Source organism: Abramis brama (genome assembly GCF_963993115.1).
Source record: "Abramis brama genome assembly, chromosome: 2".
Lineage (NCBI taxonomy): Eukaryota > Metazoa > Chordata > Actinopteri > Cypriniformes > Leuciscidae > Abramis > Abramis brama.
In genome coordinates, this window is record NC_139964.1 from 29,386,734 (window position 1) to 29,399,949 (window position 13,216).

At 38.0% G+C, this 13,216-nt stretch overlaps 1 protein-coding gene across 3 annotated transcripts; it reads left to right on the forward strand.

The window, feature by feature from the left end:
• Positions 1-457: 457 nt before the first annotated feature.
• gprin3b (GPRIN family member 3b) lies at positions 458-7,192 on the forward strand. 3 transcript variants are annotated; one of them, XM_084107285.1, is made up of 2 exons: positions 458-556; positions 3,177-7,192. In XM_084107285.1, exon 2 carries the CDS (start codon positions 3,270-3,272, stop codon positions 5,259-5,261), a length of 1,992 nt encoding a protein of 663 aa, XP_083963411.1. In that variant the 5' UTR covers positions 458-556; positions 3,177-3,269; the 3' UTR covers positions 5,262-7,192. The 3 variants fall into 3 exon arrangements, with proteins under 3 accessions (XP_083963411.1, XP_083963412.1, XP_083963410.1); XM_084107286.1 differs by having other exon boundaries at positions 472-787; XM_084107284.1 differs by having other exon boundaries at positions 472-684.
• Positions 7,193-13,216: the final 6,024 nt, after the last annotated feature.

A 13,216-nucleotide genomic window follows, 5' to 3' on the forward strand; every position in this document is an offset into this window, starting at 1 on the left:
ACCAAATTCAACACTATTCCCAGACATATTTTGTTTAAAATTGTTTGATTAGAGAACGGGGGAAACAAATTAAGAAACACCTTGAAACTTTCCTAATAAAATCTTAAATGATTTCAAATTCATTTAAATCCCAAACCATTAAAAAATGTTTAAAACGTTCACTTGTGATGTTGATACAATATTATTTCCATTTTCAAGAAAAAAAAAAAAAAACATTACATTTTTTTTTTCATCCAATGTATTAAGACATTTTATGGAAGGACCTGAAGGAATTTCCTTCTGAGACATCCTCTTATTTTTTTATATTTAACTTTAATTTCTTAAGGAACGATGGCGTCATCTAGCGGTGATGGAGAGAACAGCTTCCTGCCACCCGCCACAGGCTGAGTGAACTTGCGCTTCGGATGCGCTTGGAAGGCGTGGTTTTATCTCACTGACACGCGCCTAACATTCTTTCATTGATAATCCGTCGAGTGCACTAACTAGTGCACGAGCAGCGCGCCAATAGCGCACTAATCAAACGGAAAATTATGTGATACAAACGCAGACGTACCAGGTAGGATTTTTATGCGCGTGTTTCTTATCTGCAGCTCCTACAGGGATACATCACAGTGATGCATTTGCCAACAAGGTCAAGTTATGGGATTTCGATACGAGTCAAGGCAAGGATTTGTATATGAATGGGTGGGTTCCGCATTTTTTTAGGAAAAAATCATTAAACGTCAACAAATTTTTTCTAATGCAAAGCTTTTTCTAATATTTTTCATATGGTTTTCTCAAGATAATGGTTAGTATTACTAGCAAATTCTCATATTTAAGAGATATGGCCAGTTAATCTGGTTTTAATTCATTTATCATAATAATGCATGGTGCTATTTAGACTTTGTCTGGCATTTTGTCATACTGTGTGTGTTTGTGTGTAGGTCAAGTTTTGCCTATATTGTGGGGGACCAAATTCACCCTCAAGGATAGAAAAACCTGAAATCAGCTTCACTGTGGCCAATGATTTTAAATTGTATATAAAATTGTAGAATGCAAAATATTTAGTGATAGGGGACTGAATAATATTTAAGGGTGAGAAACTGAATATCATTTGCTCACTATAAAAACAGCAGAAGTCAATGAAAAATGTGTGTGTGATTGTGCACGCACACATAACCCAATTTAAAGATGAGTTTGCTAGTATTTGCAAATGAAACGTGAGTGTCTCTTTGTAAATGATTGCATGGATTGCAGTCTGTCGTCTTATTTACAGCCCCGATCAATATGCGAGACTTCGTCCTATTAAAATGGATTATTTTTAGGGTCATTTGTGTAGTGTTAACCAGCTTCCGAGAAAGAGGCATTTCTCTGCCTTTATGTATGTTCCTGTGGGATATCTGCTGGATGTAGAAATTAACATTTAATATATGAGACATTGACGCCAGAACTTAATAATGTTTAACGGTGTGTTCCCCACCCCCATCCTCCTGCAGATGCGACAGTCCTCCGAGCGGCTCTCATCAATGACAGGTCACGATTTGAGACTTGGCGTAATTGACTTTCATGCTTTTGTCAGACGATTGGAGTGAATGTTTACGCAGTGGCCAGTGCATCGCACTGGCTCAGTGTTTCCTTTTTTTCTTATGTGTGTGTGTGTGTGTGTGCGCGTGTTTGTATGTGTGTCACAGACTTCCTCTAATGTTTGAAAAGGAAGAAAATGTAAAATACTTTGCACTGATTATACACCATAACTATACTAACTTCACCAAAAGTGCTTTCTGCAGCAGGAATAACTGTTTTGTTCATATGCATATTAGTGGTAGGGTTTGCCATTGTCATTGTTCCAATGGTTAATGTAATTGCCGATATGTACATAAAACTTAAGATGTTGATTCATTTTGGATCTGTTATGCATGCTATATGCATCAGCTGATTAATCTATCTGTCAGCTTATATATTGGTCTATAAACAAAGCATTCTTAGTGATCTAGAATGATAAATATTGTAATAGTAAAAAGTAGCTGTTGTTTTATGGATACATGATGCTTAATGAAACTTCTGCATGCTCAGAATTACTATAAAACCTTGAATGCTTTTGTAGGATTCTTTGGTGAAACTATCATTGTTCAGTGTTGTTGAGGCTGATCAGCTGTGGTTTGTGTCTGACTGTCAGATTTCCATTTTTGAGGCTCCTCGGGGCTATTTGAGTTGCTAAGGTCAAACACAGAATAATTGCTCACCAGCTCTTCAGAATAGAGAATGATACAGAATGTGGTGGAATGAGGTCAAATACTGACTTTCTGACATAAAATATATTGCTGCTAATCATCATCATCATATGCACTCTTAAAAATAATGATTACAAAAGTTTTTTTTTTTTTTTTTTGCAGTTATGCCATAGAAGACCTATTTTTGGTTCCCCAAAGAACCTTTCAGTGAACAGTTCTTAAACGACCTTTTTTTTTTAATTAGTGTGAAGAAAATTTTAATAATCTGAAGAACCTTTTCCACTATAAAGAAACTTTTGTGGAATGGAAAGCACGGAACCATCGATGCCTATAAAGAATCTTTATTTTTAAGAGTGATATTGAGAAAATGTGTTGTTGTGCATTATCTAAATAATTTGCTAATGAATAGGATGAATGGAGCATCATATACCAATGAAAGCCTCTGGGATTGTTTGAATATTCCCAATATATCAAATGTTGAATAATTTGGCACTAGATACTAAATCTGTCCTTCTGAATATTTAATAATAAGAAATATATGAAACAATGCGTTTTATAGTTTAATGCTTTTGTGTGTGTGTGTGTGTGTGTGTGTGATAAGCCTGTGTTGCGCAGTGTAATTGATGTTGCAAAAACTGTTTTATTTATTGATATAATGCTTTACAGAGCAAGTAAAGGATGACACTGCTACGAGTAATGGCTTATGATGGATTAGTTGTACTTTTGTTTTATTTTATTGGAACTTCCTATCGAGCTGTTCTGTACAGTTATAAATTACCTCAAACATTTACACTGCATCATTGAAATGCTTTACTATTTTTATTGTGTTCCCTTATAACTGTATATGGTTTTCAGATAAATGTTCAAGCAGATTCTCACACAGTTCATTCATAATGATCATAAGAAGACAGCAGTTGGTATGTCTCCTCTTGTGTTTCTAAAATTATTTTTTTCTCTCTGCTCTAGGGAAGCCTTGAACGGGACAATATCAGGCTTTAAAAGGGAAACCAAACTGGAATATTTTGACTTTGGATTTCCATCACATAAAAGGGATTCAACATGGAAAATGTACCAAACCCCAAAAGGACTGTCACTGTCCAGATGATGCCTCAGCTCGCCAGCATAGATGTGCTGGGAAATAAAGAGTTAAATGCTAACTGGGACATCGAGCCAAAGTTAAACTTAAACCAGGATTGCTCAGATCAGGATAATATGCATCTCAATTCCTCCATCAAAGATTCCCACACCACACTTCTTGGAGGGACTGTCCTTGAAGACAAAAACATGCCATCCCATGGCAGTGAAGATCACAGGCGACCTCAAAACAGTAACGCAAACATAAAGACCTCGGGTCAGTGTGCCAAGAGTGCTGAAGGTAGAAAAACTGATTGTGATATGAATTCAAATTCGAAAACTGTCCTTTCAACATCCAGCCCATCATCTACAAATACATATAATGTTGACAAGGAGGAAAATGGCAATAGCACAACAAAGGCACTTGAAAATGAACAACATGAGCCCAAAGCACAGAGCAAAGCATCAGTAGTTCAAGAAACTAGTGCAATCAAAGAGACACTGCATAATCAAACGCCAAGCCAGACTCGGGCTCCCAGTACCAACAAAACAATTCAGGACATGGCACTTTTGTCTGGATCAAAAGATGTGAGTTGCACCACCAGCATAAGCATCAGCAGTACACAGTTTGAACTGGTATCCACTACCAATGCTCCTAAAACCAATCACTCAGCGGACGAAACATCTGGACCAGTACTTGGGACAAGATCTCAGACCCCACAACCACACGAGATCCATCATATGCCTGTTAAAGAGGACAAATGTAGCAATGACTGCATGAAAAAGGATTTTAAACCACCAGGAACCTCTCAGGAGACTTCTTCTGGATGCCCATTGGTGTCTTCAGCTAGCAGTGCAAGTCACTCGGTCCACACGGAAGTGATTGATGAGGAGGTCCAAACGCAGGGAGCTGCTCCTGAAGAGCAGAAGCAGGTCCACTGTAAACTCTTTCGTGAGGCATCTACCATGACTTCAGCAGTAGAGTTTGGCGACCAACCCGGGACGCAACGGCATGATGTGGAGGTGCAGGCGGTTGCTACGGTCTGCAGTCAATCTACAGCCACTAGCCCTAGTCTTCTGTCTCTACAACCCCATCGGAGATCAGTTGGCCTACTACCTGAGGAGACTGACAGTATAGCAGTGGTTGTTGGGATCAAGACCCCCTCAGAGGTCACATCTGTCATTGCATCCAGTACGATCCTCCCTGCGAAGCCTACACAGTCAGACACAGTGATGGTGCATGTAGATGCTGACCTTCAGGAAGAGTCCAAGCTTGGGGCCAAGCCTAAAGAGACTCAACAGAACAGCCAAAGAGGATTTTCGCCGCTTCAACCCGTTTATCAGATCAATATCGAGACCTGCAGCCAAAGCAAACAGTCAAACGACACTACCTGTCACCTTCAGAGCCAAGCTTCACCTGCGGTTTCAGCATCTGGTCCACATAATGTGGCATGTGTGCAGGAACCCAAGACAACAACTGCTCAGGTCTGCCAGGATCTGCCAGTAAAGCCGGCCAAGCCTCCTGCATCGAAATCCAAGGAGGCTAGTTCTGCAAAACCTCCAAAGGACATCGCAATGACCACTCCTCCAACATCAAGCTCCACACCACAAAGTAAAAAGGTAGAGAAGAAACAGAAGGGAGCATCCAAGCTGGAGCGTAAGAAAAATGACCAAGAGGAAGAGAAGGCCAAGCAATCCAAGAGTGTAAATGACGTCGTGTGGGACGAGCAAGGGATGACATGGGAGGTATACGGAGCGTCCGTGGATCCAGAGTCGCTGGGATTTGCCATTCAAAGTCACCTGCAGTGCAAAATCAAGGAGCATGAGAAGATCCTCACCCAGACGGTTATCAGAAAATCCTTGTCTTCGCCTCCCGGCAAGAAGAACAAGAGGAGGCAGGTTAACATCAACTTGGGGTCCATGTTCCGAAATGTCCGCCGACCCAACTGTTGCGCACGGCCGTCAGTACTAGAATGAAAGATGTGTGGTTGTCATTAACCACTTTTCCACTGTCGGGCCAGTGCGAGCCAGGGCTAACAACGTGCCGGGTGAGGCCAATAGCCTCAGACCTCTAGCACCAGTAGCATACCCTAAAACCAGCCCTTAACACACCTGCATAGAACAACGTCACACAACCCCACCGTTTCACCAGCTGAGCTGACTGAAAACTCGCAAAATGAGCATGACAGAAGCGAAAGACTTAAGATTCCAGCATCGATATTTTACCAATGTTTTACAATAAAAAAATTATACAGTGACCGTAATTTATTAATTTGTGTCAGGAGTGCACATCACTCATGCTCAATCAAACACATACACATACCAATGCAGTTGTACCTGCTTCCATTTATTTGCGATCGCAAGAATGCACAAAACAACTCTTTTAAGGCTTTTTAAGTCCAAAGGCTAACGCATTTAGACAAATATTGATAAATATCCTGTTTACGTCACATTTCTTTAGAAAGAAAGACTAAGCATTTCTATTAATTTTCCACGAAATTATGCAATATCTCCCGTCTCACTATACTGTTTTCCTTTCAGCCAGACCAACAGGAGGAGCTCACGAGAAGAAAACAGGAATTATTAGTTACACGACTTAACCGGAGTACGTTTATGCTGCCTTCACGTGCTATCGGAAATTTCCAACTTCCCACTTCTGAAGTCGTGATTACGAGCTCAGTGCATTACAATTTTGACTTGAGAGGGTGTTCATGTCCAATTTTATTTTTTAAATAGGACACTTTACGATAATTCCAATAGCATGTGAAGGCAGCATTAGTCCGGTATCAACAAAGGCACAGAGAAGAGACAGATAAAACATTAAACCGAATAAATACACGATTATAATCATATGTGATTTTTCTACGTTCTGCAAGCAGTCTCTGGTATTTTCCATAAAATATGTGTATTTATTATCACAACGGTTAGCATACGTAGCCTTTAGCATCGCATATTAATATTTTTGCCTCATACGGTGATTAGAATCCCCATCGGATCGCAAGGAAGTTATTGCAAACACTCACTGTGTCTGAAAGTGAGTTTTGAGCTAATTTTTTTTTTTTTTTGTCTTAATTAAATGTTAAAGTAGCCTGATATTTAATATATATGAAATGAGCAGCGGTGTTGTCCCTCTCCTGACTCAGATAAACCCCACCTTTGTTTATGACTCAAGCCCCAGTTGGCCCGCTTTGGACTAAGGTATTCGGCGGGCCGAAAACCACTGGCCGTTGACCCAGAGGAAAGCCCGATTAAGCCCAGGGAGTGACAGTGGAAAAGCGACTCGCTTTTGGCCTGACAGTGGAAACGCGACTCGCTTTTGGCCTGACAGTGGAAACATGACTATTGAGAGGTCAATGTGATCTTCCGTGAGACAAGCATGTTGGGAGATTTCTCTGGTTTGTTTTCTGAAGAGTTTGTTAAATATAGAAACTAATGGTTATTTGAGTGTTATGTGGAGAACAGAAAATATTTTTAGATAAAGATTATTTATGGTGATAGTAAAGCTGTAACGATGTTTAGAGTGCTATGGCAATAATTATAATTAATATAATAACAGTAATGATAATATGTAGTTATCTGCATGTGTATTAGTTCAGAATGGCAGTCTTCTAACTACCCAAAATTATGCACTGTTCTGACGAGCAGCAGATGTATGCATATTTACATAACATATTTACATATTGTATGCATAACCCTTTTTACCTACTTTGTTTAGTTTAATATCTTTTTAAACTTTAGTAGCCTAGATATGTTTAGTAATTTTTTTTTTTTTTGTAACTGTTGATTTATTGTGAATATATTTTTTTTAATTTAGAAAAAAGAATGAGCTTCACAATGCTTATTATCATACTTGGTGTAAACAGAGCCTGTTTATGATTTTATATTAAAATGGTTTGGCAAGCATTTCATAGCAGTGTCTTTAGCAGTGAATTTAGCATGTGTATATTATACCTAAAACTTTTAAATAATATCACTCACATTAATGAAATAATGATGTGACATATTAGATATACATCATGGATTATTTTGGGGGTTTACATTTCTGTTACATCTGTAGATCTCATGTGAATGTTATTTTGCAAATGCTGTATAATGAAAAACAGATCTTCATCAAACCGAATTGAGATCATTTAAGCTTCAAAAGGTTTAGCATGATCTCAGAACGGGGCTGTGCACAGCCGCTGGAGGCCCTATAACCCACAGATAAATATAAAGGAATGCACATTTTAGAACCAGTCCTTCTCTATTATTCATACCGTCATTAAGACTGCTAATAGATTCCCTGTGGATCTCAGATTTGATCTCGCCATCACCCTACAGGAGTTCTGTGTGGTTATTAGCGCATTTTTGCTACATGGTTGTTAGGGTGGTTGCTTACTGGCCAGAGTCAAAACAGATGACATCCAGATCTCCTTGATCTTCTCGTCTCTAGATATGACTAGGGTCTTTCCCTCAATGTCGGTCTATGGTGTTTGTTTCACCTGTTTTATCATCATCTTCCAGGTGAAAATCTTAAGTCTGATCACTTAGAGAAGTAAAAGTCACATCATCTGAAGTATAACTCATGTACAAATGGTGTGAGTTATGCCCTGAAGTTTCATAATTAATATATAACCCTAAGTATGACAAATAGTAATGGTTAAGTGCTCTTATTAAGAGGTAAAACAGCAATTTGTGATGGGTTAAAGCATGTTGTATGTTGTCACTAAGGTCTTATGAGTGATTTTGGTCACACTTTAGATTAGGGTCCAATTCTCACTATTAACTATGACTTTTGCCTCAGTAAACTCCTATTTACTGCTTATTAACAGTAAGTAAGGTAGTTAGCGATAATGTTTAGGTATGGTAGGATTAAGTAGAATATGGTCATGCAGAGTAAGGCATTAATATGTGCTTTATAAGTACTAATAAACAAGCAATATCCTAGTAATAATCATGCTAATAAGCAACTAGTTAATAGTGAGAATTGGACCCTAAACTAAAGTGTTTTTAAATAATCATTTGTCTTGTGAATGAGTGAATGTTTATATTTGATATGCATACCAAAAATATGTGTATGAAATCATTAATTTACCTTGGTCTTAAACTCTTAAAAATCAAGTTTTTTGGCAGTGATGCCATTGATAGAAGAACCATTTTTGGTTTCCCAAAGAACCTTTCAGTGAATAGTTCTTAAAATATATATTTTTTTTCTTAGTGTGAAGAACATTTAAAAAAATATAAAGAACCTTTTGTGGAATGGAAAGATTCCATGGATGTTAAAGATTCTTCATGGAACCATGAATGCCAATAAAGAGTGTAGTTTTAAGAGTCCAGGGCATCAACATAGTTTTAGGTCAAACAATTATAAGTGAATCCTTCCTCATAAAAGGAACAAAATTCCATGTCCAGGTCCTCGCATAGATTGTAGTATTTAAAAAGCCTTTATTTTCAGGGCTACATATTAAAAAAACACCAGAGTTTTAGGTCCTACTGAATGCAACCAAACGCAATGCTTCATTTACTGCAGGGAATTCTGCAGTTCTTGTAACTGCAAACCCAGCAAGTTCTCATGCATTTTTACAGTATATTTCGTAGTCTATTCCCCTGCATGACTGTATGAAGCTCTCTATGGGTCCAGAAGCATCAGGAGATTACATCAGAACTTCTCCCCGGTTGTCTGATCAGTTTTGCATCAGCTGTCGTCTCCATCACAGCTCCCTTTTGTTTACTTGCTGCTGCTGCATTAAATAATTGGAAGAGCTCCAGCGCTTCCTCTCATGGCGCCGCTCCATGTGGAATATTTGCCCTACATATGTTTGTGCAACACACACACACACACACACACCTTGATTTACTCGCTCTGTCCTTCTCCTATACTGCACCTCCCTCACGTTTTGTTTTTGTATATGGCACGTTACACCTTCATGTCCCCTAAAAAGCATTAGGAGACACAAATAGGCAACCATGTTTTTTGTACTGATATCTATTAGATAATCTATTATCTAGTTAATTGTTTAATTAACCTAACATGGAAAATAGCTAAATACATGTCTGAATCCCTCAGCTAATTTGCATTAAAAAACAACAGTATTGAGCATTCTGTAAGCATTATTATTTATAATGCCTTATAAATCAAATTGTAAAAATAAGTATATAAAATAATTCTACAAAAAAAATCTCTCTAATCCCAATTATACATTTACATTTTTACCTATTTATTGTGGGGTTCAAAAGTCTGAGACCCAAATATATATATATATATATATTGTGCATGGATGATTTCAAAAGTGATCCTATAAAAAAATGAATCCGTTAAATGTCTGAGATTTGACTTTCAATGTCACTTAACTTTATGCAATTCTTAAATAACTCTTAACATCCAATGATTCTGCTTATTATTTCTAATCTACTAAATTAAAAATAGGCTGCATTGAAAATATTATTAAAATATTGAGGGCTGGATAAAGACATTGCACTCTTTATACAAGATCCATGGGCATTCTGGTTATGTGGTGACAGCACTGTCACGTCCTATTAGCCACAATTTGTGAGCGGTGCTTTGAGAATATTCAGTCTCTTCATTGGCTCTTATTAAATGTTAAATAAAAAAAAATCTGCAAATAGCTGCAGGGTGACAGACCATCATATTCTAAGCGCACCTGATCTCACACTGAGACGCCGCCTGCCCTTCACTCTCCTCCTCGTCTTAATTAAATCCTAACAATATGGCGCTCTTCACTCACAGCTTCGCTCACAGCTGACCGTGACAGTCCAAATAAGGTGTCAGTAACTGTACATTGTACCCCACACATGACTCTATGGCAGGTGATATTGATATAATATTACATTACAGATCTCAAGTCCTTTTGTTTACTTCTACTTCTGTCCCCTATGTGCCTTGATTGTCTGTATATGGACAGCCTCTTTCCCTCTCTATAGAAGAAAAGGTTCTACAGAAACTTAGGCTACGTCTACATACATTTGAAGACGGTGCTTCCATTTCAAAGCGCTCTCCATCAACACCAGTTTCTCCTCCACACTGAAACCTCGAAAAACACTAAATTCACCTTTACTCACTGAGATGATACAGATGTAACAGACATAAAGTTCTCAAGCTATTGTTCTGGCAGGATTTTATTTAGCAAAATATCTCATTATTTACTGATGTGTCCAGGTCGCACTCACTCACCATTATATGTTTGGTCTAAATAAAACACAACTGCTCTTATGTTTTGGCTGCAGGACAGCAAATGCGAGTACATTTTCTTTCATCTTTGCAGAACTGCGATATGAAGAGTGTACAAAGTAACATATTTTAGCAACAGGGAGAAAGTGAATGGCACTTAAAAGGCATAATACCGTTATAAACAAGAATATCTATCGGTACAATATGCATCACATGACTAAACATGCGTCATCGCTTTCAAATGCCTCCGTTTTCACAGTCCACAGTGCAACGCAAAACGGCGTTTTCAAATTTATCTAGGAAAGCGCTTTCAAAAAGCTCAGTTTTCACAGGACAAAAACGCTGTCTCAAGGTCCTTGCACACTGAGTCTGAAATGTTCGCATGCGTTTTTTCGTATTCGTGATTCGGTGGCTCTGAATTGTCAAAACACCAATCAAAATGCTTGCTACGGATGCGAAAAACGCAGAAAATCGAACCTGATCCAATTTTTTTAATGACGTACAAAAGTTTCTGAGGCAATGATTGACATAACGTGAGGTCGTATTTATTTTTTAACGTGCAAAAATTTCGGATGCGAATTTCGGACTCAGTGTGCAAGGGCCTTCAGTGTGGACAGAAGACCAAATCAGAGAGAAAAAGATGCGTTTTCAAACAAAAACGCATTAGTGTGGACAAGGCCTTAAAGGGTTCTTTCAGGCGTTTCATACAGAACCATATAGGGGTTTCCATCATGGGATAATTTTATGGATTTAGTTTTAGGGGGCGTTTACACGACACCGCTGGAAATAAAAACGTAAAAAAAATTCATTTTCACGACAATGACGTTTTGGGGGTCTGAAAACACAAACTTTTGAAAACGGGTTCCATTATCCCATTATTTTCTCTGTGTAAACTACAAAAACGTAAATTTGTGAAAACAGTGACATCATGCACGTGTGCATTACGTGTTTAAACTATTTTTTCTTTACAGAGTGACATCGCCATCTACCGGCCTGGCAGCAAATACAGTGTTCTTAATAATTTTTGCGGATCCGTGTGAACAGGAATCGTTTCGACAACATTGTCATCTGTACGCAAAAAAAACGCAAAGGAAACACTTTTCTGCTTTTAGTACATCGTTGTCGTGTAAACGAACCCTCAATGAATTAATTTGGTTTTCATTTTATTTTAATAACATTTTATGAATTAAGCAGCTCGTAAACATACTTTATCACTAGAAAACTAGTATCATGCAATCATTTAAGACCTTTCTCCTCATATAGAACCTTTTTGGCATAAGGGGTTCTTTAAAACTGAGTCAAGAACCCTAGGATTCCATATAGAACCTTATTCTTTTGTGGTATAGGTGCATTTAAAATAACCTTATTTACATGAATAAAACTCAAAATGCGAAATTGTTCTTGAGAGGTAAAACCTCTCCATGACATGAAAGTGACATTGTAATCCTATTGATAGCAGGTCATTCCAGGTAATTCCAAGTGAGCAACACACAGTTCCTCATTATCTTTATGAGATAATGAAGTGCCACTCGGTGCAGAACTCTATGCAAACTTATTTTCTCTTCAGAATACCAGGAAGAACCTCAGTGACACTCTTTTAAAGAACAAGCCAGAAAGTGACACTGCCTTCCAAAGGCTCCTTCAGAACAAACCTCTGGTGGAGCGACTGAGCATATATGGGCCACTTCAATGAAAGCAGCTCTTTAAAAAGATCCTCTTTCATTCTCCCAGTTCAATGCCGGAGCAAACAGGCCTTGACAGTATGTGTGGCACAGCAAGCCGGTCTTTCTCTTCACTGTTGATTTTTTCTCACCAAATACAAAGTATTCAGTCAATTGCCGGCCCTTAGGGTGTTTATTTTTAGGGCACAACAGATCCAGGTATTTGTATGAACTAAGAAGTATTGTGTCCAGACATGCAGGAAAGTCTTAAAGGGATAGTTTTAGCCAAAAATAAAAATGTGTTTTCTTGCAATGACAGACAACGGCGTCCAAAACAACAGTGAACCGCAATGACTTTCCCATTAAATGACTAAAAAGCACAGAGAGTATATGTTTATGAAATAAAGGTTAAAGGGGCTATATGTAAGAATTTTCATGAATGAATCACTTTTTATTGCCAATGTGTGAACAGCTTGTTACGAAACTTTATAAAACTAGCCTTTCCAAGACTTGCTAGGTTCTATGAATGCCTGTACACTGATTTTTATGTGAAGGACTCAGGATATTTTGCAGGGAAAATCAAATGGATGTGACGTTTATGCTCCCGAAAGCCTCTCTTCCTTTCTATGACACATGAAATGAATGCTTATAAAATGTTCAGGATAACGCTAAAAGAGCCATTCTGTACTCTAATGTCAATATGTCATACAAATTATAAGAATGAATTCAAACTAGTGTCACATAGTCAGACATAATCTAGTGTCAAATATATACTTTATAATCAAACTATCAGTGCAATTTTAATTACCTCATCTGTCGACACGATGCCGGTGAATTGCAGAACTGGTGAAAACATATCCACATCGCTATGATCAGATGCTTTCTTAACTGTTTTTCAATGCTGCCATTGTATGTTTATTTTGGTATTGAGGGGAAAGTGCACAGCACATATTTAGGCCTACATTTAAACGTTGCTCCCAGCCAGTATGTTCATTAACAGTATATCACTGTAAAAATATTTCCAACTTCTTTTTACTTCTAAGCAAAGAACGAAAAAGAACTTTGCCGTGAGTATATATCGGGGCCTTGAATCACGTTCAGTC